Here is a 26,668-nt window from a genome sequence, read left to right as displayed (position 1 = left end):
TATCAATTTTTTTTTCCAAAGTGGCTGTATCATTTTGCATTCACATCAGTAATGCAAGAGAGATCCAGTTGTTCCACACTCTAGCAAATATTTTGCATTATAGATATTTAATTTTTTTCCATTCTAATGAGTATGTAGCATTAACTACCTGTAGTTTTAATGTTTATTTCACTAGTTGTTAATGATGTTGGATATCCATGTATAAAAATAGGAAACTTTACTTCAGTTCATCTACTGAAATTAGATTGAAGTGGATCACAGACCTTAAAGTCAGAAGAAAACCTTTAAAACTTCTAGAAGAATATGTAGGAGAAAGGCATTTGATATTGGGTTATGCAAAAATGTCTTGGGAAACCAAGAGGACAAACTATAAAAGACAAGCTAATAAATTAGACTTTATTAAAAGTTTATTAAATTAGACGTTATCAAATTTAGAAGCATTAGCTTCTCAAAAGACATTGTTTAGTAGATGGAAGGGCAAGCCACCAACAAGGAGAAAATATTTACAAAACATGTATCTGCTAAGGGAGTCTCTCTCCTTCTCCCTCTTTTTCTCTTTTCCTCTTTCCCTCTTTTTGTTTGCATGGGTTGTGATGTAAATCCTGCTGTCCTTCTTACCTTTGTTTCTCTACATAATGTTTGTTTTCCTCTGATCACTTTTGAGATTTTCTATTTCCACTTTTTATTTTTAGCAATTTGCTTAAGATATATGTTGGCATAGTTTTTATTAGGTATGCTCTGCTTGCATGTATATGTTATGGTGGTGGTGGTTTAGTCACTAAGTCGTGTCCGATTCTTACAACCCCATATGTTTATAGTTTTCATTAAATTTGGACTATTTTCAGCCTTCTTTCATCAAATAATTTCTCTTCCCACATCAATTTCTTCTCTCTTTCCAATTACTCATATGTTGGATCATTTGTTATTCCCAATAGTTCAAGTCACTTCTATTTTTCTTTCTGTGCTTCACATGGGATAGTTTCTATTGCTATGTCTTCAAATTCACTAATATTTTTTTTTCTGAAGAGGCAAATCTCCTTTTAACATCCATTGTGTTTTTTTATTTGAAATATTATATTTTTAACCTCTAGAATTTCCAATTAGTTTTTTAAATTTTCCTCATCAGGTTTAGTTTTCCTCTATCTTCTCATAAAGTTACAGAGTATCTATAATAGCTGTGTTAATGATTGTGTTGGCTCATTCTACTACTTCTGGCATGTCTGGATCTGTTTTTACTAATTGATTTTCTTCCTTGTTATGGGAAACATTTTTCTGCTTTATGCATGCCTGGAATTTTTTTATTGGCTGCAAGAGAATGAGAATTTTACATCCTTGCCACTTATTATTATTATTCCTTTAAATACAATGGACTTTAGTCTAGCAGGCAATTAAGTTACTTGGAATCAGATGGATCATTTTGAGGCTGACTTTTAAGGATGGTAGGAATGGGCTCAGATCAGTTTTAATTATTAGTCTAATTTAGCCCCACTGCGAAGTAGATCATTTTATCAGAGTACTATCAAATGCCCCTGGCATTTTGAAGCTCTTCCACTCCAGCTGGTGGGAATACACAGAACTGGCAGTATTGTTTACCCTAGTGCTTTTTGCCTCCCCCTGCCCTAGATGGTGTGCAGTTTCTTTACACACACACACACAAATCAGAACACAAACAATTATTTCAAAGTTCACTCAGCAAACACTCAAGTGTCCTTTTCCTCTGGGTAATTGTAAGGATTTGTCCAAAAATTCTTTGACATTCCTCCCATCAAATGGTGGACTTTAGTTCTCTTCCTTTAGAGTATCAGTGACCCATGTTGGACAAATAGATTATAGCAGAAGTGATGGGGTTTCACTTCTGTGGTTAGGCTCTTACAATATTATGGCTTCCCTCTTGCCTGTACTCTTGTTTCTTCTTGGATAACTGCTCTGAGGGAAGCCAGAACTTTAGGCCTAGTCAGATCATCAGTGACTGTAGCCTATAGCTCAGGCCAGCACTTTAGTTGCAATTTTATGAGAAATCTGGAGCCAAACTACGTAGTTAAGCCCTTCCTAGATTCTTAACACTAAAGAGACTGTGTGGGATGATAAATGTTTATTTCTTTAAATGCTAAGTTTTGGGGTAATGCTAGTTACGTAATGGGCTTCCCTGGTGGCTCAGATGGTAAAGAATCTTCCTGGAATGCGGCAGACCTGGGCTCCATCCCTGGGTTGGGAAGATCGCCTGGAGGAGGAAATGGCAACCCACTCCAGTATCCTTGCCAGGAGAATTCCATGGACAGAGGAACCTTGTAGGCTATAGTCCATGGGGTCTTGGAGTCAGATACAACTGAGCAACTAACACTTACTTACCCTATGTAGCAACAGATAGCTAATACAGATGGTGGTACTTCAAAGTAGGTGTTGCTGTACCAACAGCTTAAATTTTAAGAATGATTCTGGAGCTTGGCCGGGGGCATTGAGGAGGGTATCACTCACTAAAAACCTAAAATACTTTGAAGAAGAAACTTTTCTTGAGGTTTCATTTTGAAATAATTTTTGCTCAGAAAGTTTGTAAAACTAATACAGATATTTTCTTTTCATCCTTCTTCCATTTTTACCAATGATAATGTCTTATACCATAGTATATTACCAAAACCGAGAAATTGACATTAAGTTCCAAATAGGAAAAGGAGTATGTCAAGGCTGTATATTGTCACCCTGCTTATTTAACTTATATGCAGAGTACATCATGAGAAATGCTGGGCTGGATGAAGCACAAGCTGGAATCAAGATTGCCAGGAGAAATACCAATAACCTCAGATATGCAGATGACACCACCCTTATGGCAGAAACTGAAGAAGAACTAAAGAGCCTCTTGATAAAAGTGAAAGAGGAGGCTGAAAAAGTTGGCTTAAAGCTCAGCATTCAGAAAACCAAGATCATGGTATCTGGTCCCATCATCTCATGGCAAATAGATGGGCAAACAGTGGAAACAGTAGCAGACTTTATTTTTGGGGTTCCAAAATCACTGCAGATGGTGACCACAGCCATGAAATTACTTGCTTACTCCTTGGAAGGAAATTACATGCTTACTCCTTGGAAGGAAAGCTATGACCAACCTAGACAGCATATTAAAAAGCAGAGACATTACTTTGCCAACAAAAGTCTGTCTAGTCAAGGCTATGGTTTTTCCAGTGGTCATGTATGGATGTGAGAGTTGGATTATAAAGAAAGCTAGCTGAGCACCAAAGAATTAATGCTTTTGAACTGTGATGTTGGAGGAGACTCTTGAGAGTCTCCTGGTCTGCAAGGAGATCCAGCCAGTCCATCCTAAAGGAAATCAGTCCTGAATATTCATTGGAAGGACTTATATTGAAGCTGAAACTCCAATACTTTGGCCACTTGATGTGAAGACCTGAATCATTTGAAAAGACCCTGATGCTCGGAAAGATTGAAGGTGGGAGGAGAAGGGGATGACAGAGGATGAGATGGTTGGATGGCATCACTGACTCAATGGACATTAGTGTGAGTAAACTCCGGGAGTTGGTGATGGACAGGGAGGCCTGGTGTGCTGCAATCCATGGGGTCACAGAGTCAGACATGACTGAGCAACCGAACTGAACTGAACTGAATGTCTTATACCATAGTATATTACCAAAACCAAGAAATTGACACTGGTACAATATTATTAAGTAAACTACACACCTTACTTGGATCCTGTGTATGTGTGTGTGTGTGTGTGTAGGTCTATGAAATACTATCATGTATAGATTTATGTAACTACAATCATGATTAAGACACAGAACTGTTCCATTATCATAATAAAACTCCCTTTGCCATTTACTGAGAGACACAAACACCTCCAAAACATAACCCTTGGCAGCCACTGATATGTTCTCTGTTACTACGATTTTGTCATTTTAAGAATAATATGTAAATAGAATCACATAGTATGCAACATTTTGAATGATTTTTTCATTCACCATAATATCTTTGAGATCCATTCTCTAGTTCATTCAGTGTATGAGGGTTCCAGTTGATTCCACACCCTTGTCCTCATTTGAAGTTTTCAATATTTTGTATGTTAGTCATTCTAATAGGCATGTAATAATATTTATGTATGCTTTTAATGTCTATTTCCTTACCTGGTGGCTCAGAGGTTAAAGTGTCTGCCTGCAATGAGGGAGACCTGGGTTCGATCCCTGGGTTGGGAAGATCCCCTGGAGAAGGAAATGGAAACCCACTCCAGTATTCTTGCCTGGAGAATGCCATGGATGGAGGAGCCTGGTGGGCTACAGTCCACGGGGTCGCAAAGAGTCAGACACAACTGAGCAACTTAACTAACTTTCTCTACCAATTGGACTTCCCTTGTGGCTCAACTGGTAAAGAATCTGCCCACAATGCAGGAGATCTGGGTTCAATCCCTGGGTTGGGAAGATCCCCTGGAGAAGGGAGGCTACCCACTCTAATATTCTGGCCTGGAGAATTCCATAGACTGTACAGTCCATGGGGATGTAAAGAGTTGGACACGCCTGAGCAACTTTCACTTTCTCTACCAATTAATGCTGTTTAATATCTTTTCATATGCTTATTGGTTCTGCATATTCTTGCTTTTCAAGTCCTTTGTCCATTTTCTAGTTGGATTGTTTTCTTAGTAATTATTTCAAAGAGGTTTGTTTTTTTTTAATATTCTGAATATAAATCCTTTGACAGAAACATGGTTTTCAAATATCTTCTCCGAGTTTATGGCCCATATCTTATAGGATCTTTTTCAGAGAAAAAAACCTTTGATTTTGATGAATTCCAATCTACATTTTAAAATTAATTTATTTTTATTTTAAAAATTATTATTACTGTTATTCTACAGATTCTGTGCTTAGGGTTATATCTAAGAACTCCCTGTTTAACTCTAAGTCATGAAGACTAATGACTATGGTCTATGCTTCTTTCTAGAAGTTTTGTGTTTATTAGTTTTTACAGTTTACAGTGAGATCTATGATCCATTTTGAGCTAGTATTTGTGTAAGGGATGAAATTCTGTTAGGAATTTTATAATTATTATTTTTGTTTCTAGTGTCCAGTTTTTCCCAGTCCATTTGAAAAGACTACCCTTTCTCCACTGAATTACTTTTGTACCTTTTCCAGAAATTAGCTGTGTGCTTATGTGAAAATATTTCTAGATTCTTTATTCTGATCCAATAATCTATGGAATACCAAAATCTATTGGTAACTGTTGTTGTTTAGTTACTAAGCCGTGTCTGACTCTTTTGTGACCATATAGACTATAGCCCACCAGGCTCCTCTGTCCATGGGATATTTCCCTCTCCAGGGCAACTTCGACCAGGCATCAGACCAGCGTCTCCTGCATTGGCCGGCAGATTCTTTACCGCTGAGCCACCGGGGAAGCCCCGCTGGTTACTGTACCTATAGAGAAAACCTTAATATCAGACAGTAAGAGGTCCTCAGACTTTGTTTTCTTTTGCCAATTTTCCCACTATTTTAGTTTTGTTCTCTTTCCATATATATTTAAATTTCAGTTTCATATTTATAAAATAATCCTGCTGGGATGTTGACAGGAATTTCTATCAAAAAGATAATTTGGACTGAATGTCACCTTTAGTACGTTTATTCTTCCAACCTGTGAACCCAATGTCTCTTCATTTATATAGGTCTTTATTAATTTTTTAAAATGTTTTATGGTCTTCAGCATAGAGATCCTATACATGTTTGATTAAACTTATACCTAAATATTTCATTATTTTGGAGCTAATGTAAGTGTTATCAAATTTTAACTTTTAGTTTCCAATTTGTCACTAGTATACAGAAATTTGGTTGGTTTCTGGTGTTAAGTTTGTATTCTGTGATCTTGCTTATTTTATTACTCTAGGAATTTTTCAATGTTTATTTTGAGGATTTTCTATATAGACATTTCATTGGTAAACAGGGACAGTTTTATTTATCTTTTTCCATTTTGTATTGCTTTTCTTTTTCTTGCTTTATTGTACTAGTTAGAATTCCCCGTATTGTGCTGAACAGGAGTAGTGAGAGTGGACATCCATGCCTTGGTCTCAGTTTTAGAGTGATACCATTCAGTTCTTCACTCTTAAGTGCAATTTTAGAAAACAAATATTGTGTACCCAGTTGAAGAATTTCCCTTCCCTTGCTATTCCAGTTTGCTAAGGGTTTTAATCATGAATGGATATCGAATTTTGTAAAATGCCTTTTCTGCATCAGTTGGTATAGTCATGTGGTTTTCTTCTGTAGCCTGTTGTTATGCTGGATTACATTGATTGATTTTGGAATATTGAACTAGCCTTGCATTTCTTAAATAAACCTCACTGGTCATATTACATTATTCTTCTTATATATTGCTGGATTCAATTTGCTAATATTTTGTTGATTTTGCATCTATATTCATGAGATATATTGGTTTGTATTTTCCCTTTTTGTACTGGCTTTGTCTGGTTATGATATAAGGGTAATGTCAGCCTCATAAAATTAGTTGCAAAGTGTGGTCTTCTATTTTCTGGAAAAGATTATGTAGAATTGGTGTTACTTTAAAAACAAATGTTCAGTAGAATTAACCACTGAAACCATCTGGAACTAGATATTTCTTTTTTGAAAGTTTTTTAACTACAAATTTAATTTGTTTAATACCTTAAAAAAGCTTTTAGTTGAAGCCATATGACATTTGGTAAAGCTATAGGTAAGGGTTTGTAGAAAAGTGAGGTAAATATTATAGAAAACTAAAGGAAAAGGAATCCTTTTTATTTAGGAACAGCATTGTCTGCAGCAGGAAAATGTACTGGTTCATCAACCTAAGAAGACTTCCAAAAAATGTTGAAGGTACTACCTGGTTTATTTCTTCTTATAGAAAATGTTAAAGAAGAGGGAGAAACTGAATAAAAACTGTTAATAAAACCCAGCTATATCTTGATGGCTCTGAAAAATTTCAGACTTTTTCTGGAAAATAATGCTGAATAATTAAAATCAAATAATTATTTTAACAATTAAAATAGTTAAGATCAAATTGCATCAGATCAAAGAAGAGGTACAGGGCACTTTCAGGAAACCATGATCTAATGATGAAGCCAAAGGTTTGGTTTTAAAGTCCCTTATTAAGATTACATGTGACCACTCAGAGTTTCTTAGAGTGCAGGCCCTTGAAAGTGTTTCAACATGTATCTTCCAGATCCTTTCAGTTGAACAATAGGGCTCCTAAGAAGGCTAAGAGTGCTGTCTCTAACAGTTTCACCAGAAACTCAAGGTAGGGAAGGGTTTAAGCTTATGGAGGTTTGAGGGTATGCCTGTGTCTAATGAAGTGACCCCCATTAAAGATTTACAGAAGACACAAAGTTTGAAAAAATAGAATTACATTTGCAGAAATATTTCTGGCCAAAAGGGGGCAGAGATTATATAAAATGATATGAAGTTGGAACCATGAATTCTACTGTCAGGACATCAAGTGAGAAAAGTTCTCAGTTGCAAATTCTTACTACCTTTCATGAAAATGGAAGGATGACTCAAAGGGTAGATACGAGTTCTCAGAGGGCAGAGCCAGAGCTATGGAGAGTTATTCTCAGACCTTCAGACATAGTCAAAGAACTTTATATTTTGACAACAGGATTTCAGAATTGTTGTGCACAAGTGCCTTCTTTTCTTCCTTTTGAGCATAAATGTCTATAGCAATTATCCTCTGCTTGTTCTACCACAATCTAGTGGGGGTATTGAGAGGCAGATAAATTGCTCCTTTAGATTCACAAATGTATATATTGAGAGAAGGACTAAATTCAAGGAGCTCTCCTTAATGAACTTTGAGCTAATGTTCAATAAGATGAACCTTTTGATAGGAGACTTCCTCTAAGTCAATGTATTTTACACAGGAAGGGAGTGCAGATAATTTTTTGCCAGAGGTCATAAGTGCCCTCTTACGGTCTTAAAAATATGTTCATAAATTCTTCGCTACTTCTCCCTTTGAGTGTGAGCTGGATGTAGTGATTTGCTTCTAATGAAGAGAATATGGTGGAAATAATGGTATGTCATCTTCAATATTAGGTTATAAAAAGACCATAGCTTCCAGTCTTGGTGCAGTATCTCTCCTGCATCACTTGTTCAGAGGCAACACATGCAATGAGAGGTCCCATGGAGAAGTCAATATGACAAAGATTCCTGTCAACTGTTACAAGACTTTGAAAATAGAACCTCTATCTTTATTAAGTCTTCAGAAACCATAGTCTTGATCAGCAGTTTGACTGAAATGTTGTGTGCAACCCTGAGCAGAAATATTCAGTTTTGCTACTTCTAGATTCCTGATCCTCAGAAACCATGTGAGATATAATGTTTGTTGTTTCAAACTGCTAAGTTTGTTATGCAGCAATAGCTAATCACTACACTCTCTATGTGGGCTTCCCAGGTGTCACTAGTGGTAAAGAACCCACCTGCCAATGCAGGAGACGTCAGAGACGTGAGTTCGATCCCTGGGTGGAGACGATCCCATGAAGGACGGCATGGCAACCCACTCCAGCATTCTCGCTTGGAGAACACCATGGACAGAGGAGGCTGGGGACTACAGTCCATAGGGTCGCAGAATCTCACACAACGGAAGTGACTTAGCATGCATGTACACTCTCTATGCTACTCTCTCCTCCTGGTATATGGTGGCCTGTAAATTCTAGCCATCTTGCTCTGTCTTCTCAGCTCAGCTAGTCTTCAGGACTCTTTAGATTTCTCTTCCCTGTGCTGAAGCTTCTAGGTTGCTACCAGGTAGTATGCTGGGGAAAACAGTGCTTTTTACATTTTGTCTGTTTTCTAATTGCTTAAGACGAGAGTAAATCTGGTTCCTGTTACTCTATCACGGCCAGAACTAGCTTAAGTCTTGATTTCGATTTACATGTGAGTGCTACCGGGAGTTGATATCCTCATGCAGCTCAGAGAAAGGGTTCTTTGTATTTTCTTAAGATTTTAAGGGTTTTTTGGAGTCAGGAAAGGATTTGAGACTAGCTTTAGGTCGTGATAGGCTTAGGGCCAATGAGTGAAGAGAATGATGAAGAGCTGAAGGCCTCAAAGTCAACTTTCTACATAGAGAAGCATGGGTTATAAAATGCAACACGTGAGCACCCAGTGTATAAGAACAGTTGGTTCCACTTACTCTGATACTTTGTCACTTACCTCCACCCCATAAAAGCAGGGCTTGGTTGATGCTAGCCACCATCTGGTGACATATGTGGTGACCTGTCTTAACCAACATATTTTTCCCAGCTGCTCTTTTTTCCTCTAGAGTTGGTAATGCACACACATGTCACAGTCCTGCCTTTTCTCCTCTATTTCATCATGTACAATCCAATTAATTCCAAATCAGGCTAGTTCTTTCTTTTTTCACGTACATACACACTCAAACCCAATTTAACTGATGCTCTTATTTGCACCTCTTAAGTCTCTTCTACTTAATCAAAAAATCTTCACAGAAGTCATTTCTCTCTCAGACTTATTCTCTCTGTAAGATAGATAAATCATGCTGATAGTAACTGATCACCAACAGATATAGCCTTGTAATTCTGGATCAAGGAATTGGAATCAAATACCACACAGAAATCAATCTCTATCATCTTCTAAAGCATCTTAGAGGATTTCCTGAGAATTTCCACACGCATTTGGTAGATAAATCTCTGTATTAGACAGGGTGATGTAAAGAAAGATATACAAAAGAAATAATTCCTACCTTTCCAGAAAATTGATAGTCTAGTAGAAGAAATATTTACACGAGTCATTACAACCCAAATGATTTATAAAAGCCTTTGAAAATAGACAAATAAATTATAACAGTATTTCAAATAGGAGAAAGAGTAGAACCAGCTGGGAGTTAGGCAAATTTTTCTGTAACAATCAGTATTAACCTTTACTGTAAGGAATTGGAATGGTTAATGGCTGTTATATAGTTGGAGAAGAGAAAAGGGAAAGATGAGAACTTACATAGGCAATCTGTGCTTTTAAATATATTTAATCATACAGCTCATCTAGTTTTAAGGAATCACAAATGTACTCCAATAAATACACACAATTCAATATGCATTCCTTCTACAGCTTTACATTTTTGTTGACATTTTGGTTAAAATTACATGAGAAACACTTTAAGATTCAAATCCTTGTGGAGGTGTTTCGTTGAAACTAACCTTCAGTGTTAAAAATTTGCTTTATTTCTTAAAAATAAACTGCCTCTGATTTCTCGCCTAGTTTTAACTCCATATAACTGAGTCCCATAAAAATGAGGGTGTAGGCGCCTAAGCAAACCAGATACTTCTTGAGTGTCTGGAAACCCACACCCACCCTAGTTACTCCAGCTCTAGAGATTTTACAAGACAAGGTTTGGAGACAGACACACCTAGAGTGTCTTTGTGCTTGTTTTGAAATTCTGGACAACTCAAAGAAAGTATTCTAAGACCCCGCTTAATCAAACAATGGGTTTCCTTTGAAATAAGATCATCGGCCTCCCTCAAAGACAGAGTAGTCACCTTTGACACTAAGAACAGAAGGTAAAACAACAAAGGATGTGGGGAACCAACCTCAGTGCTGGAATTTTAAAAAACTGATTTGCATTAACTCTTATTTATAGGCGCCTGGCCTAGTTCCGAGGCTGCAAATGGCAGGTTAGATCAATCACCCTGGAGCCTGATGTGAAAGTTTTGATGTGACTAAGAGAAAGGTGCAGAGCAGGGAGCAGGAACTATGAAGAGCTGTCACAGAGGAAGCAAGAATATTTAAGGTTGAACTGCCCTTCAAAGACAGGAGTAAAAACATCTTTCTTTTTTTAAAAAGGAACAACAACAAAAAGGTAAAAAGGGCAAAATAAACTCACTCGGCTTGAGATCTTTAGACTACAGTATTTAATGCTGGTTTCTTTAATCTCACCGTTATTTGGAGTGTTTATGGGGGGAGGAGGGGAAACTGATAGCACTGACGAATGGAAAGCCAGGAAGATAAGGTGGGACAGGGGGGTCTGAAATGTCAGGGTGTCTACTGTCCTGGGAACCTTTGAAGCACACTCCATGACGAATTACATTATCTCCAGGCTTAGAAGACTCCTGGAGACAAAGATGGGAAGACAAATCAAAGGTCGTTGGCATATGGGGCCGCTGCTTTGTGCTCAAGTCTGCACTAACTTTGGCTTTGTGTGCCGCGCGGATGGGTGGAGAACTCCCCTGAAGGAGGAACCCCTTGTAAAGGGGTGAGGTGGGGAGGGGACGGCCCTTCTACCTGCACACACCTCAGCAGGGAGAAGGAGGTGCCGCGTAGGGATGCAAATCCGCCTCCCGGAATGGCCAATCAGGAGGCAGGTGAGGGAATTTGGGTCCCCACCCCAGCCCAACCGCGCGTGTGAGCACGTGTGCAGTGTTCTGGGACCTTTGTCCCGCAAAGTCACGCTTGGCGGGCGCCCTTGGTTCCTTTTTCTCGTCGGATCTGCCTCAGTCTTTTTTTTTTTTTTTTTCCTCTCTCTCTCTCTCTCCACACCCACCTCACGAGTAGTGTCTTCCCCTCATCCCCTTCCAAATTCCCTGCCGCGCCGCGGCGGGTGGGATCCCGGAGCCAGTCCCGAGGAGGGTGCGGAGCTTGGCACACGCCCGGCTGCCGGGACCGTGGCACCGGCCCCTGGCAGTTCCGCGCGGGTGCCGGCGACTAGCCTCGGCTCGGACACCGCGGCGCTCCTGCCCGCGCGGGGCCGTCCTCCGCCCGTCCTGAGGCAGCGCTGCCCGCCTTGCGCCTGCCGGCTGTCGGCTGACCGTGGCGGGGCTGTCCTGAGGGGCTCCGGAAACTCCTGCGACGGCCAGAACACAGAAACTAAGACTGCTCACCTAATTCGCCGGGGAGCCGGGGCGCTGCGGGGCCGCGGCGCTGCCTGCCCCCGCTCCTCCCCCACCCCACCCCCACCCGTGCTCCGGCGGCCGCTCGGAGTCACAGAGCACCCCCACCCCACCCCCCGGCAGACAAAGGGCCTGGGCAAACTCGCCGCCCGGCCTCCCTGCGCTCCGGGAGGCGGCGGCGGCGGCGGAGGCGCCGGCGGTGGATCGCGCAAAAGGAGGCGCGCGCGCGGCCGGGAGCGCGGTCTGGGGAAGAGCCGCGAGATGCGCCTGACTCACATCTGCTGCTGCTGCCTCCTCTACCAGCTGGGGGTCCTGTCGAATGGAGTCGTTGCAGGTAAGTTCTTCCGTGACTTCGGGCTTCCTTTTCCAACTTCCCCAACCAGAGACCAGGAACGCACGGGTCGCCGGGGCTGGCGCAACTGTGCGCAGTGAGCAGGGCTTAGCGGGCAGCAATTAAAAAAAAAAAAAGAAAAGAAAAACCAGCGTGCGGGTGCTGGGCAGAGGGCTCCTGAGCGAAGCGCACTTCTCGTGGCCTCGTTTCAACAATGTGAAATGCTTAGTTTTCCTCTCCTGAGATGTGCAAAGGTACGTTTACAGCACCTGGAGGAAATCTGGGAAGTAAAGAAATTGATAGCGCTGACTTGCTCTGGCAGATACTGAAGAAAATTTTTTAATTGTGCTGGAGTCTTTGCACCGGTTTTCTTTTCTGCAACTAAGTGCTGTCACCAAACTTTGCAGCCCCGCTTTCCCCCTCCCCCCGCCGCGATAATCGTACTTTTATTTTGAAAATGCTGGGATCTGTAACCTGATCGCCACACTTCAGGGGCTGTAAGTTTCAGGGGCTAGACGGGTGGTCTCCTGCGCGTTAGCCGTGAGCCCTGTGTGCGGAGTGTGAACTCTGGGATGCTTGTGCTCCTGAGACCGCGGCTCTTTAAGCCCTGCACTTCTGTCTGCCCCGCCCGCAGGGCTGCAGTTCGCCCCCGACCGCGAAGAGTGGGAAGTCGTGTTTCCTGCACTCTGGCGCCGGGAGCCGGTGGACTCGGCCGGAGGCAGCGGGGGCAGCGCGGACCCAGGCTGGGCGCGCGGAGCCACGGGCGGCGGAGGCGTCCGAGCGCCGGCAGCAAGCAGCTCCCGCGAGGTGCGCTCCGTGGCCCCGGCGCCGCCTCAGGAGCCGGTGGAAGGCGGATCTGAGCCGCGGCCCCGACCCCCGCCGCCCGGGGGCGAAGAGGATGAGGAGCTCGAGTCTCATGAGCTGCCGCGGGGATCCAGCGGGGCTGCCGCCCTGTCCCCGGGCGCCCCGGCCTCGTGGCAGCCGCCGCCCCCGTCTCCGCCCCCAACCCAGCCAGCCGAGCCGGACGGCGACGAGGTTCTGCTGCGGATCCCGGCCTTCTCCCGGGATCTCTACCTGCTGCTCCGGAGAGACGGCCGCTTCCTGGCGCCGCGCTTCGCTGTGGAACAGAGGCCGAGTCCGGGCCCGGGCCCCACGCGGGCGGCAGCCGTCCCGCGCCCTCCCGCGCCGCCTGACGCCGCCTGCTTCTACACCGGGGCTGTGCTGCGGCACCCCGGCTCGCTGGCCTCTTTCAGCACCTGCGGGGGTGGCCTGGTAAGCGCCTTTCCTTCCCCAGCTCTCCTCTTCCCCCTGCCACTCCTCCCTCTCCCCTTGTAGACCAGGCAGATTTGCCTGCACCTCATCCCGTTCAAAGCGCGCCCTGAATACATCACCCAAGAGTCTCCACCGTTTACCGCCCACGGAACACCTCCAGGGCAGTCGGTGAATCCTAAATCTAATTGAGTGGATAATAGCCTTCTGCTAGATGCTTATAAAATTTTTTTGGGATTACTAGGTAACACTGTCTCCTTGCAACCCTTCCCACTGGTTTTGTTTCTGCTTTTCAAAATAAGCCCACCACGTGGTGTCTTTCAGGAGATTGGGAGATAACAGGTCCGTTCACTGCTCAATCTCCTCCTCCTTGGTCCCCTCACCCCCAGTTTCTCATCTATTATCTCATAGTTTTTTTCTTTTTTCTCATGTCCTACTTCAAAGTTGTCAGAACAGTTCCCCAGGGAGTTATATTCTGACAGCTGTCTGGAATTTAAACACATCCACGCTCACACAGGACACCTGTTCACTGTTCTTGTGAGAAACGAGTGGAGGAGTTAAGTCAGGGGCCGCGAGCAGCTGACTAATGGATGACAGGAGAATCCAATCAGAACTTGAAGGGTTATGGTTCTAAGATTTAACATTTCTAAGGTTTACATACTGTTTGGACATAGTGTCTTTTCCTTTTCTCCACTCCAGGGAGAGTAGCGCGGATGAGAGCCTGGCTCTGAGGCCAGTTGGAACTAGAAAATAAAAGCCATTTGCTCTGTCTGAACAATAGGGATTATCATTCGATTTCCACCCCCTCTGTTTTGACCCAGGGTTTGGGGTAATTGTTACCTCCTGTTAAGTTGGCCTTTGCTTTGTGGTAGACATAACATACAACATAGAATTAACCATCGCTATACATCCATTGCAGTGGTGTTAAGTACATTCACCTTGTGTGGCCGTCATCACTGTGAACTTTCATATTTCTTTAAGACAAAATCCACAAAGTATCATAAACACCCATGTGATTTGTGTCTTCATTTTGATATTCCAATTGAGCCATTGGTGAGATCCACAAGGACTTCTCTAAAAGCAACTTGCTCATTTGGAGAAAAATCCAATAGTAATGGACAGCAGAAACCATCAGCACAGTCAAAGCCACCCAAAGCCATGAGATGGAAAAAGATGGTTTAAAATCCAAGCAAAATGAAACTGGGAATTTTTACCTATGCCCTTCTAAGGTCCTATAGCAAAAGTGATGTAAAATGCTGAATAGGGCTATATTTTGGCAGATGTTCATAATGATGAATATTCAAATATGGACATTTTTAGCCATAAGTGAAAAAAATGACTTGGAAAAATTACATGAAAAACTTAAAAAAATGTTTTTTGTGGAACTAATGTTTGAATACTTCACTGGGGGAGACATTCTGTAGGGATTTCATTGTCCACTGGTTTTTGGCCAGGGATTAAATAATTGCATATAGAAAGTTCCTGATGCAGTAGAAGCAATAGGGGATAAAGCATTTCACTGTTGAAATGTGGGCTTTTGGTCAGATTTTCCAAATGAGCTATGCCTTCTCTCCATCCTTAAAGGAGTGAAGTTACAATTATGAGTAGGTTTTTCATAGACTGAATAGGAGTTTGACATACCTCCCTGTTTATCATGTTGGACTTTTACTCACTTTACCTATTAGCCACATATATACATTCTGAACTGGGAAGTCATTGTTGTTGAGGAAAACTAACTTTACCAGAAATACAGTGTAGCAGTCAGACTTGGAGTAAAAAGTTAGGCAAATAGCCAAGAAGGGTAGGTTTGTTACTCTAGATTCCACTATGCCAGCCCTTTCCCTTGTGAGGGTGGATTAGGAAAGAGAAAGCATAATCTGTTATCTGAGCTCTGACATTGGCCTGTTCCCTGATGATTGACAAGTCCCTTACCTCTCTGGGATTGTTTTCATAAGTAAAATGAGAGTATCTGATGATTTAATTAAAATTGGATGATAGAATGAGAATTTTCCTGCATGCTAAATATATTCTAGGGCCTACCTTAGGGGCTTGCAGATTAGAACATCATAAAACAAGTGGATAGGATGTAAGTAGTCATGAAACAGTGGCATACCAGCATGATAAATCAAATGTATGCCTGAGGCTAAGTCATGCTTAGGGAGTTTGGGAAGGCTTCCCAAGGGCAATAGAGATTCAGTGGACTTTGAAGCATGAGAAGCCGAATTTCTCCAGGCACGAAAGGGCTGGTAATGCTGAGGATAGAGGGAAGAGACTGAGTGATGTGAAAATGTAGAGCCTATCAAGGGAGTGGGAAAAAAATATGTTTCCTTTGAGGAGACCAGAAAGTGCAATAAGGGAAAGTGATCCTAAACTGTCAGGTGAAAGCAGACCTCAAACGTCTTGTCTGCTAGAACTTGGGCCTTTTCTGTTCAACTGTTGATTATTGTAGGACTACATTGTTGTCCCTCTCTATTTCCAAAATTCTGTGATCCAATAATTCTGATGTGAGGCATCATTATGTCGCTATATGAAGGTGCATTGTTCATAAATGCAACTCCTTTAGTTTGCACCAGTTTCTTCTCAGTAAAAGCTTTCTGATTGTCAGTTACACAAAGAAGAGTAGATGACAAAGTACACTTTCCTTGCCCCTTGCTCAATAGTGAATTTTACCCACTTGTGCCTGAATTCTTCAACACCTTTTGCATTATTACATATTTGAAAGGTTCTAAAAGTCTCTATGAAAGAATATAGATCATTAAGGAAAAAGTTATCAACTCTTGCAGAGTGGTGAGTATTTATAAGCCTGGCCAGTTCATTCTCCAGATATCAATTTAACTTATGATGTGAAGGGAAAAGTGGTTGAATTGAGTTTTGGTTAGGGGTTCCGGTATTGCTTCTTCTAAGTACTTAATGTTTCTGGATCTCATTTCCCCTGTTTATAAAATGCACAAATTGTACTTGTATATCTATCACTTAATGTATGATATGTTCTTATGATTTATTTTCCCTTATTAGTCTCTGAAGAGGGCTTCCCATGTGGTACTGTGGTAAAGAATCTGCCTTTCAAAGCAGGAGACACAGGAGACCTGGGTTCCATCCCTGGGTTTGGAAGATCCACTGTAGGAGGAGATGGCAACCCACTCCAGTATTCTTGCCTGGAGAATCCCATGGACAGAGGAGCCTGGAGGGCTACAGTCCATGGGGTCATGAAGAGTCTGACATGACTGAGTGACTGAACACACGCATTAGTCTCTAATATTGAAAAATAATCTTATTTGAGGCATATATTAGATCTAATGAGCACATTAATAATAATAAATAATTAAACATTTATTGAATGACCCTTTTGAGCAAGGCATGGTATACAAAGAGAATACAAAAGGAAGATGAGGAAGGCTTAGTAGGTTTCAAGGAGATCCCAATCTGGCTTGCCAGTCACAAATATAAATAGGGAAATAAAGTAGGTTGAGTTACGTATAAATGTAGGAATGTCCCAAGTGTTGTGATGGTACTCTCGTTCATCTGTTCATTTTCAGAACTTTGTAAGATATCTAGTTTTTAGAGACAACCAGTAAAAGTCAGTAAATAAAACTATGTATATGGTAGTTTATTCTGTTTTAAATAGTAATCTCTAAAAAAAAGTACAAGAAAGCAACAAATTAAATTCTGTGAAAGACTGAAAAAATCAGGTTTGTTCAAAATTAACACTTAAAAAAAAAGCACACCTTTGCACTGGCCCAAGATAAACTAGATCAGTGCATTCCTTGCCTATGATTCTCTTTAGATGAACTATTGAAATGGCTGTCAGTAATATTTAGATTATTTTCCCAGAATGATAAAGAGTAAGTACTCAACCTTAAATTTGGAGTTTTGTAAGTTTAGGGTTTTGTATAGTAGTTGTTCTGAAAAGCTCTTGATACAAAATCTGCAGCCCTGTGTAAACTTCAGGTTTTTGAATTTACTCTCTTATGTAAATCAAAGTATTCTGAGCCATGGCAAGTTTTGAACACATATATTTGGGAGCATCCTTTTTGGACAAGGAGCCTCACCAAGTACCAGTACAGAAATAGGAGAGGAGGGTATGAGGACAGGGAAAGAGTCATGCAGATCCAGGAGAACTGGACTAGAAGTGGAATCAGTATCCAAATGAAAAAGTGAGATTGCAGACGAGTTTCACACATCCAGTGACTTGGTTCAAGACAAATCTTAGGAATGACAGAGACAATATATTCTACATAAATCTAAAGCAGTGTTTGAAAAGAATGCTGTCAGTACATCAGAAATTTTGAATATCTCCTGAAAGACTGTAAACTGTGGATCAGATTAGTGGAAAACATATAGGTATTAGAGAACGTGCATGAATGGTGGCAGGTATGGCCGAGGTGCTGCTGCACACGTGGGGACAGAGAGGGCCATGAACAGATGGGCACCCTGGGATGGCAGCACTCCTAGGCTTGTCTGCTGTCTGGTTGTGCCAAACCACAGAGGCCAAACAAACAGAGGTCCCTGGGCAAGAGCGGAGAGAATAGCGGTAGAGCTTTCCTGACATGCACGTGATACCAGAAGACAGAGAGTCTCCACTCTCAGAGCCTGAGCCATTGGCTTCCTGCGTCCAGTAGGTGGTCCCACATGCCTCTCCAAACAACTGGAGGCGAGCTGGTCACAACAGATGGGTGAACAGGAAACCATGAAGAAAGGAGCTGACGCCTACGAATATCACACTCTTAAGAAAACAAACCATATACAAGAGGGTCATCAAACCGGTTGATTAAAACCATGGAGCAACAATCTTAATAGATGACATAGAATACTTTAATTGGAATATAAGAAGGGATATATATCCTATGGACAGAGGGATCTGGCAGGCTATAGTCCATAGTGTCACAAAAAGTGCTTAGGGCTGGTGCACTGGCATGACCCAGAGGGATGGGATGGGGAGGGAGGTTGGAGGGAGGTTCAGGATGGGGAGCACATGTGCACCCATGGCGGATTCATGTCACTGTATGGCAAAAGCTTCTACAATATTGTGAAGCAATTAGCCTCCAATTTAAAAAAAAAAAGACAACTGAGGCTATTTAGCATTCATGGGATAAAATCCAGGACCAGTGCTGTCCATAAAAAATGATTAGATAGAACTCACATTATATGATCTTTAGAAATAAAGATTACATAGATTAACTGATAATTAAGTTTTTGACCTAGAAGGCAAATCTAGAAATTATCCCAGAATAGAATATAAGGACAAATGGATGCAAAATACAAAAGAAAAGTTGTAAGCCATGAATCACAGATCTAGATGGTCCAAATTTCTTTGGTGGGAGTTAATTTAAGAAAGTAAATTAAAAGAGTTTTAAAAATGCATACAAATGAGCCCTAAACATTTGATTCTAACATAAATCACCAGAATATACATTCATTAGCTCATCTTTGGGTGTGAGGCCAGACACTATGCCTTTGAATGTAGGTCAGCTAACTGGTAGTCCAGGTGAGGCTTACTCACTATGCGCCAAAACCATTTTCCAATATAGGTTGCTATATTTGGAATAAAAATTAAAAGACAAACCCAAGGCAATTTCTGTGTAGAACCCTGGTCGTTTGAAACTTCCAAGTCCCGTACAGTTTCATTCCAAACAAAATTATAGCACTTTTTTAAGCCACTTAATCTTTCTCTGGTTTTTCCAGAATTTTCATGAAATCAAAGACGTGTTTTGCACTCCTAGTTCCCAGACATTAGTATTTAGGGTTTGATTAAATTATGTGATAACTAAATGTTGTGAACATGTGTTCAAACAAATATAGCTGATTATTGGTGAACATGCAGGCTGACTGGTGGGAGTAATTGTGTGCAGCAAGATGAGAGAGGAATTAATTGCTGTGAGCGTTGAGCATATTACATGTGTTGATTCATTCAGTGATTTGAGATGAATTAGCTGATGGAGTCTGTGTTGTTTAGGTAGAGGGTAAGAGCTTTCTATGTCAGTCAAATTTGCCCCAGAGATAAAGGTGGTTGCACACCTTCAGATGGAAGGCTCAACCATTAAACTCAGAGTAGCATAAACATAGACCCAAACCTGGACTCATCGTGGCAGAATATTAGAAAGTCAGAGAGAAGGAGAAAAATTCCATGTGTTTAGTAAAGGAAAGATTATCTACATTAAAATTATGAGGTTGATATGAGAGATTGAATTAGAAATGCTGGTTGTGAGAAGGTCATGAGTTGATAGCTTCAAGATTTCTGAGGAAATGTGATTTTGAATCCTGGATTCAGCCAAACTGCTGTTTAAACCTAAAGGGAGAATAAACTCATTTTCAAAATTGTAAAGACTGAGACTTTACCACGCAGCACCTCCAAAAAGTTACGCAACAGAAAAATCTTCCTCTAAAACCCTTTCCCCGGTTATTAGTATCCTGTTCCAGAGGTGACTCGGCTTCTCTGATAGCTCTGCCTGCAATGCAGGAGAGCCCTGTTCAATTCCTGGGTCAGGAAGATCCCCTGGAGAAAGGATTAGCCTAATCCCCAGTATTGTTGGGCTTCCCTTGTGGCTCAGCTAGTAAAGAATCTGCCTACAGTATGGGAGGTCTGGGTTCGATCCTTGGGTTGGGAAGATGCCCTGGAGAATCGAAATGCGACCCACTCCAGTATTCTGGCCTGGAGAATCCCGTGGACTGTATAGTCCATGGGGTCACAAAGAGTCAGACACGACTGAGCGACTTTCACTCACTCACTCACTCACTCCAGAGGTGACCAGGGTTTTTATAATACTTTCTAGTGTGAGATTCAGAGGTAATTGATATGTAAATGAATAAAATGCATATATAGAGCTTTGTAAAGCCACATCCACACACGCACTCACAGGCAAGATTATCACATATGAGTGTGTAAAGAGAATCTTCTTTCTTTTCTGGTGGTTCTATTTTATCTGACTGCAGAAATATGCCATAATCACCTTAATCAGTTTAGTGTGAATATATATTTGATTGATTCCAGTATTTTCCTGCTATGATCAGTGCTAAATTATAAATAGGACTCTGTAGCTATGCCATTTTTCCTACATCATGTATAACCTTGTCAAAGGGCATGTGTGTTGGTATTTTGGGGCAAAATTGCCTGACTGCACCCCATGGAGGTGGGTGCTGCTTTACTTTCTGAGGTCAGCAGAGAACCAGAGTCCGTCTTTCACATATGCTGTCACCAGCATGGGTATTATTAAACATTTTGATCCTTGTAAAATCTAATAGGCAAAGAAATGAAGTTACTCAAACTAGTTTTAATTTGCATGTTTTTGTATTATGGTGTGACTGACCATCTCCACATTTTTATCCTCATTTCCTATCCTGTAAATTTTGTGTTCATATTCTTCTACTCATTTTTTGTTAGGTTTTTTGTCTTTTTCATTTCTAATTCCAGGCTCTTTTTCTATTAGTATTTTAAAAAGAAAGGTTAATGACAAAATACTACAAGCTGAGTAGAGACAGTTTAAAAAATACATAAATTTACAAGTCATCTATCATCATACCATCCATAGATAAGTGAATATGCCGAAAAGGAAATATAAATATTGAATGGAAATCCACTGTTTTTCCAAATGTATAGGGAAGCAGGGAAAAAAAAATTTCTTCAATAACCATTTTTGGTTCACAGATTGGCACAGGCTATGAAGATAAATAATATCCAGTGTGCATGCTTGGGGAACACAAACTTATACATTGTAGGGGAAGTAAATTGGGTAGAGCCTCTTATATGGTATGTATTTAAATTTTTGACATGCTTATTTTTCAGCAATTGTAGGTATCACTGTTAGAGGAATATTCACATATGTGCAAAAGATTTATGTATAAGCCTATTCATTGCAGCTTCGTTCCTTGTTTCAAGGTCTTTATAGTTTTTAAGGAACTATCACTGCCTCAACTTGTCCTGCCTGTGTTTTGCACAGTTCTTTGACTTAGTGAGTGTTCAGTGTTTTATCAGCTTTAAATGCACATCTCCTTAAGACATCCTCTGATTTTCCAGTTTAAAAGTTAGAACACCATGGGTGATCATGTTTCTGCTGACAGTGACACTGGAAGAAGTTTCTATACTTAGAGTGGCCAAATGCAGATACTCTGGTCTTTTTTAAGGATGTGATATAGTGAATTCTAGTAAGAAGACTCATTGTGCTGATGGAAAAAGCAATATTATACCTTAAAAGTTAATAACCCCTTTAATCATATGTAAATCTATGTCTTAGGGCCTTAAGAGACTTCAGGCATGGACCAGTTTTGTGAGAAGAAATTTTGTCTATTTAATAATAATTGTTTATTTGATAGTATTTAATATGAATATACACTTACTTGAAATTTATTGACTGAATCATAAAAGTAGTATACCTTTTTAAATTCAGGAAATTCTGAGTAGCAATCTTAAAACACTTTTTATGCAGTACTAAAACAGAGCACATTTTTATTGAGCTCATGTACAATTGAATGTTTCCGCTTAATTACAGTTACATTTTTACCCAGAAGGTTTTATGGCTTTGTGTTCGCAAAATAAAAACTATCAGAGGAGTTCCAGGTTCCTGATAGATGGGAAGTGTATTGAGTTAGTGAAGTAATCTTGATGGGTTTTAAAGCAATGGGAGAACCAGTAGTCCCTCTTGGATTATGATTTTGGGGGGGAGGATGTTTCCTGAAAGGAAACTTTAAGGTTTCCTCAGCCAAGTGAGGACCATAATTTGATGCAGAGTGCATTTAGGGTGCAGCCGTAGTGAGCACATCATCTTGTCTCCATCTCATCTTTATTCTAATGCCAAGCCTTCGACTGAGAGAAGTGAGAAAATGGGAGCTCAGCCATTTCAATGCTACCCAGATATTCGTACAACATTATTGCATGGTGGCGGTAGGAAGGCCTTGGGAATTAGACAGCTTAGTGCTTGCCTTTTCCAGCTGATTTCATTTTGTAATTAGCGTCCATATATCTGCAATAAATTATTAACTGTTTCGGCTTTAACTCAGATGATCCGGGAATGGAGCTGAGGAGCACAGGCCAGTTTCAGCTTTATTTAAGCAGCTTCTGCTTTCTTACTGCTTTCTAATTTAAAAAGTAAGACCTAAATATTTTTTTTTCCTTCAGAAGCATTTGAAGATCTTTCACCCCAGATTTTTCCTCTTCCCTCTGCCTGACTTCACCTAAAATATATGACCATTTTCTGCAGTGAGCCCACAGCATCGGCTTTTGGCTCATACTTCTTGATGCCCTGTTTTTTAAAGTCTGGTGTGCAAACACCTGGATTGAGATCATGGCTTTGGGGAGAGGTACTAGGGGCTAGAAATTCTCCACTTAAAAATCAGAATCCCAGATTGAGCCTCAAAACTAAGAAATGTATTTTTATAAAAATCCAAGGTAATGCTTGTTCAAGCTCAAATTTGAGGGCAGCCACGCTAGTGGCTGTGAAAACTCCAGAGCTCAGGAGCTTTAAGGATTGGATTTGCATACATCAAACTTCATATCCTCTGTGTCTTGAATGAATTCTAATACTCTTTTACCTCCAGTTACAGTAAACTTGGATACCTCCTGTCCTTCCTTTAACATCTTTCCAGGAACCCACTCAGATGTCATTGAGCTAGACAGGATTTTATGACTCAGTTATTCAATAATCTATAAATGTGAACTAGTTGGGTGATGATATAATGGGACCTAAATGCTGGTATGAATGTTTTCCTACTCTTTAGGTGAAAAAGTATTCAGAAGTTGAAACTTACTTCCTATTTTACAATTTAGAAGTAGAACTTAATTATTTCAAATTGTCATCAACAGTTTTATGGATAATAACGTTGTTCAGTTGCTCAGTCGTGTCCAACTCTTTGTGACTCCATGGACTGCAGCGTGCCAGGCTTCCCTGTCCTTCACTATCTCCTAGAACTTGCTCAAACTCATGTCCATTGAGTTAGTGGTGCCATCCAACCATCTCATCCTCTATCGTCCCCTTCTCCTCCTGCCTTCAATCTTTCCCAGCATCAGGGTCTCTTCTAATGAGTCAATTCTTCTCATCAGGTAGCCAAAGTATTGTAGCTTCAGCATCAGTCCTTCTAATGAATATTCAGAATTTATTTCCTTTAGGATGGACTGGTTTGATCTCCTTGTAGTCCAAGGACTCTCAAGAGTCTTCTCCAACACCACAGTTCAAAAGCTTCACTTCTTTGGCGCTCAGCCTTCCTTATGTTCCAGCTCTCACATCCATACATGACTATTGGAAAAACCATAGCTTTCTCTAGAAAGGAACCATTCCTTCTCTAGAAAGGAACATGGCCCTGCTGACATCTTTACTTTGGCCCAGCAAGACCTGGGTAGGACTTCTATCCTATGGAACTCTAAGCAAATAAAATTGTGTTGTTATAACCCACTAATATCACTTCTTTGGTGCTCTGTCTTCTTTATGGTCCAACTCTCCCATCTATACATGACTACTGGAAAAACCATAGCTTTGACTATAGGGACCTTTGTCGGCAAAGTAATGTCTCTGCTTTTTAAAACACTGTCTAGGTTTGTCATAGCTTTTCTTCCAAGAAAAGCAGGAGATTTATTCCAGCTTCTGTAATAAAATGAAATTTATTAGAAATAAAGGAAGAAACATACCTTCAGAGTGAAAGGGATCTAAGATACCACCAAGTTTAGTTGTGGCTAAATGAAGACTGAAGCACATTGTAGAGGAATTTTAAAATTTACATGAGAAAATTGGAAACTCTTTTTGAGAGATTATCTGAACTGGAATGGCAAAACAGTATAGTTAGATTAAGAGACTTTGAAGATGTATGAGAATTCAATGGTGAACTATCTCAAATGGCAAAAGTAACCTAACAAGTCTTATCTACTTATTCACATTGCAAGAATTTGGATGTTAAGAGTCCTGTAAAACTCATTAGGGTTAACAGTCAAAAACCATTACCTTGCTTAGAGGAGTGGCCAGGCAGATAATTATATCAGCTAATGTGATTAGTGCAAATTGTCTGTCTCTGTTATAATTTGTAATTGAACGCATGTAAGAGCAACTAAAATGTGATAGGTACATTTCCATTATAAATGTATTATGTTACCAGCAAATATTTTAGCATGCCCAGTTCAAAGATAGGCAGTTCAATTATGGACAGGAACTTATGTATAAATAGCATAGGGTCTTCCTGTTGTTGTCTGGTTGTGTGCTTATGGATAAATAGAACTTCAGTAGTTTATTACAACAAAATGGAAAGTCTGAGTAATTTATTGTGGGAATAACAGTTATGTTTACATACACTTAGCAAAGTATAAGTCTGAGTAATTCATTGTGGAAGTATCTGTCTTTTAAAATTTAATTATTTAATGCCCCATGTTATTTACTAACATGGATAATTGCATGTTTGTAGATTTCCAGTTAAAATTTTGTCACTTCAAAATAGATGGTTCTAATTAGTAATGTTTTTGAAAGTATTGAATTGTTATTTTATGATGAAAGTTCCTATGTAGAAATTTTTCTAAGTAAAACTTAATTATTTCTCATTAGTAAGATAGATTCATGAATGTGTCAAGCTAATTTTTCTAGGACAAATCATTATTTAACCTGTTACAATTCTAAAGGATATTGTGAATGCTTCCCCTGCAATATCTTTTTTCTGGTATAATTTACATACCATAAATTCATCCCAATGTACAATTCAGTGACTTTTTTGTCTGTTTAGAGAACTTCACAACAATCACCACAATTCAGTTTTAGAACATTTCTGTCACCCCAGAGGTGTCCCTCATATCTATTTGCAGTCATTCTGCTCCAACCCCTAGTTCCAGGCAGCTGTTCATTTGCTTTTTCTTTTATAGATTTACCTTTTCGTTTCATGTAAATGAAATCATATAGAATTTGTTTTTTTGTGTCTGGCTTCTTAAACCTAGCATGTGTTTGAGGTTCATCCTTGTGGTAGCATGTATCATTAGTTCATTCTTTTTTTTGCTTAATCGTAAGTCATTCTTTATCCAATCATCACTTGATGTGCATTTGATTGTTTCTATCTTTTTGGTATTATGAATGATACACAAATATGTATAAATCGTGTAGATACATATTTTCATTCCTGTTGGATAGATACCTAGGAGTGGAATTGCTGGGTCATATGGTAAATTTATGTTTAATATTTTAAGAAACTGCCAAATTCTTTTACAAAGTATTGTACCTGTTTACATTCTCACCAGCAATTAGGATTCCAGTTTTTCTACATCCTCATCAAAACTCGTTACTGTCTCTTTTTGATTAAAACTATCTTTGTGGCTGTGCAATGGTACTGTGATTTAAATTTGCATTTCCTAATAACCATGTTGAGGATATTTTATTTTATTTTTTGAGTATATTTTAATGTACCTTTTCATAGCTATTCATATATTATCTTTGGTGACTTCCTTTGCCAGTTTTAAATTGTTTTTTTTTTTTTTTTAATTTTCATCTTTCTGTTTAGTTTTCAGAGTTCTTTGTATACTCTAGTTGTAAAATCCTTTGTCAGACACAGGCTGTTCTTGTCTATAGAGGTTTCTGTTCATTTTCCTAATGGTGTCTTTCAAAGATAATTTTTATAGATTTTGAAAAAGTCCAATTTATCTTTTTTTTTTCCTTTTATGGAATGTGCTCTTAGTGCTGTAACCAAGAACTCGGTGTCTAACTCAATGTCACATAGACTTTCTCTTATGTTTTCTTCCATAATTTCGGTTATTAAATGTAGGTCTGTGATGCATTTTGAGTTAGTTTTTGTATATGATGTGAGATAAGAGTTTGAATTAATCTCTTTGTATATGCAGATCCAATTTTTTCTCAGTATCCTTTGTGAAAAGACCATCCTTTACTCATAAAGTACCAGAGAACTTTTGTCAAAAGTTGATCATAAATGAGTTTACTTTTGTACTATTAACACTTTTTAAAAATCTATATGTTTATCCCCATGTTAATACCATATTCTCTTGATTTAAGAGGCTTTATAATATGTTTTTAATTGGGGAAAGTCAACTTGGTTTCCTTTTTAAAAAAGCTTTTTTGGTCTATTGGATCTTTTGCATTTCCGTATAAATTTTGGGACCAGATTGTCAGGATCTGTGAAGCGTCTGCTGGGACTTTGATAGGGATTGTGTTTAAAGATAAATTTGGGGAGAGTTTCCATCTTATAAACAATACAGATGCTTTTTCTGCTATCTGAAAATTACTATCTCAGCATTCATTAGGGGATATTTTTGATACTCCATTGACTAC

The 26,668-nt window shown here is 39.9% G+C and overlaps 1 protein-coding gene across 1 annotated transcript in view; it reads left to right on the top strand.

Annotated features, from left to right (window-relative positions):
• The first annotated feature begins 12,053 nt into the window (after positions 1-12,053).
• The window catches only part of ADAMTS19 (ADAM metallopeptidase with thrombospondin type 1 motif 19), a 252,039-nt gene continuing 237,424 nt past the window's right edge, over positions 12,054-26,668 (top strand). The window contains exons 1-2 of the mRNA XM_065934285.1: positions 12,054-12,167; positions 12,799-13,436. Of these exons, the coding sequence (XP_065790357.1) occupies positions 12,095-12,167; positions 12,799-13,436 (711 nt within the window). The 5' untranslated portion in view covers positions 12,054-12,094. The remainder of the gene's footprint in view (positions 12,168-12,798; positions 13,437-26,668) is intronic.

Source organism: Muntiacus reevesi, chromosome 1, assembly GCF_963930625.1.
Source record: "Muntiacus reevesi chromosome 1, mMunRee1.1, whole genome shotgun sequence".
In the NCBI taxonomy this organism is placed as follows: Eukaryota; Metazoa; Chordata; class Mammalia; order Artiodactyla; family Cervidae; genus Muntiacus; species Muntiacus reevesi.
Note: the sequence above shows the minus strand (reverse complement) of the source record. Positions and strands in the feature narration are given on the sequence as shown.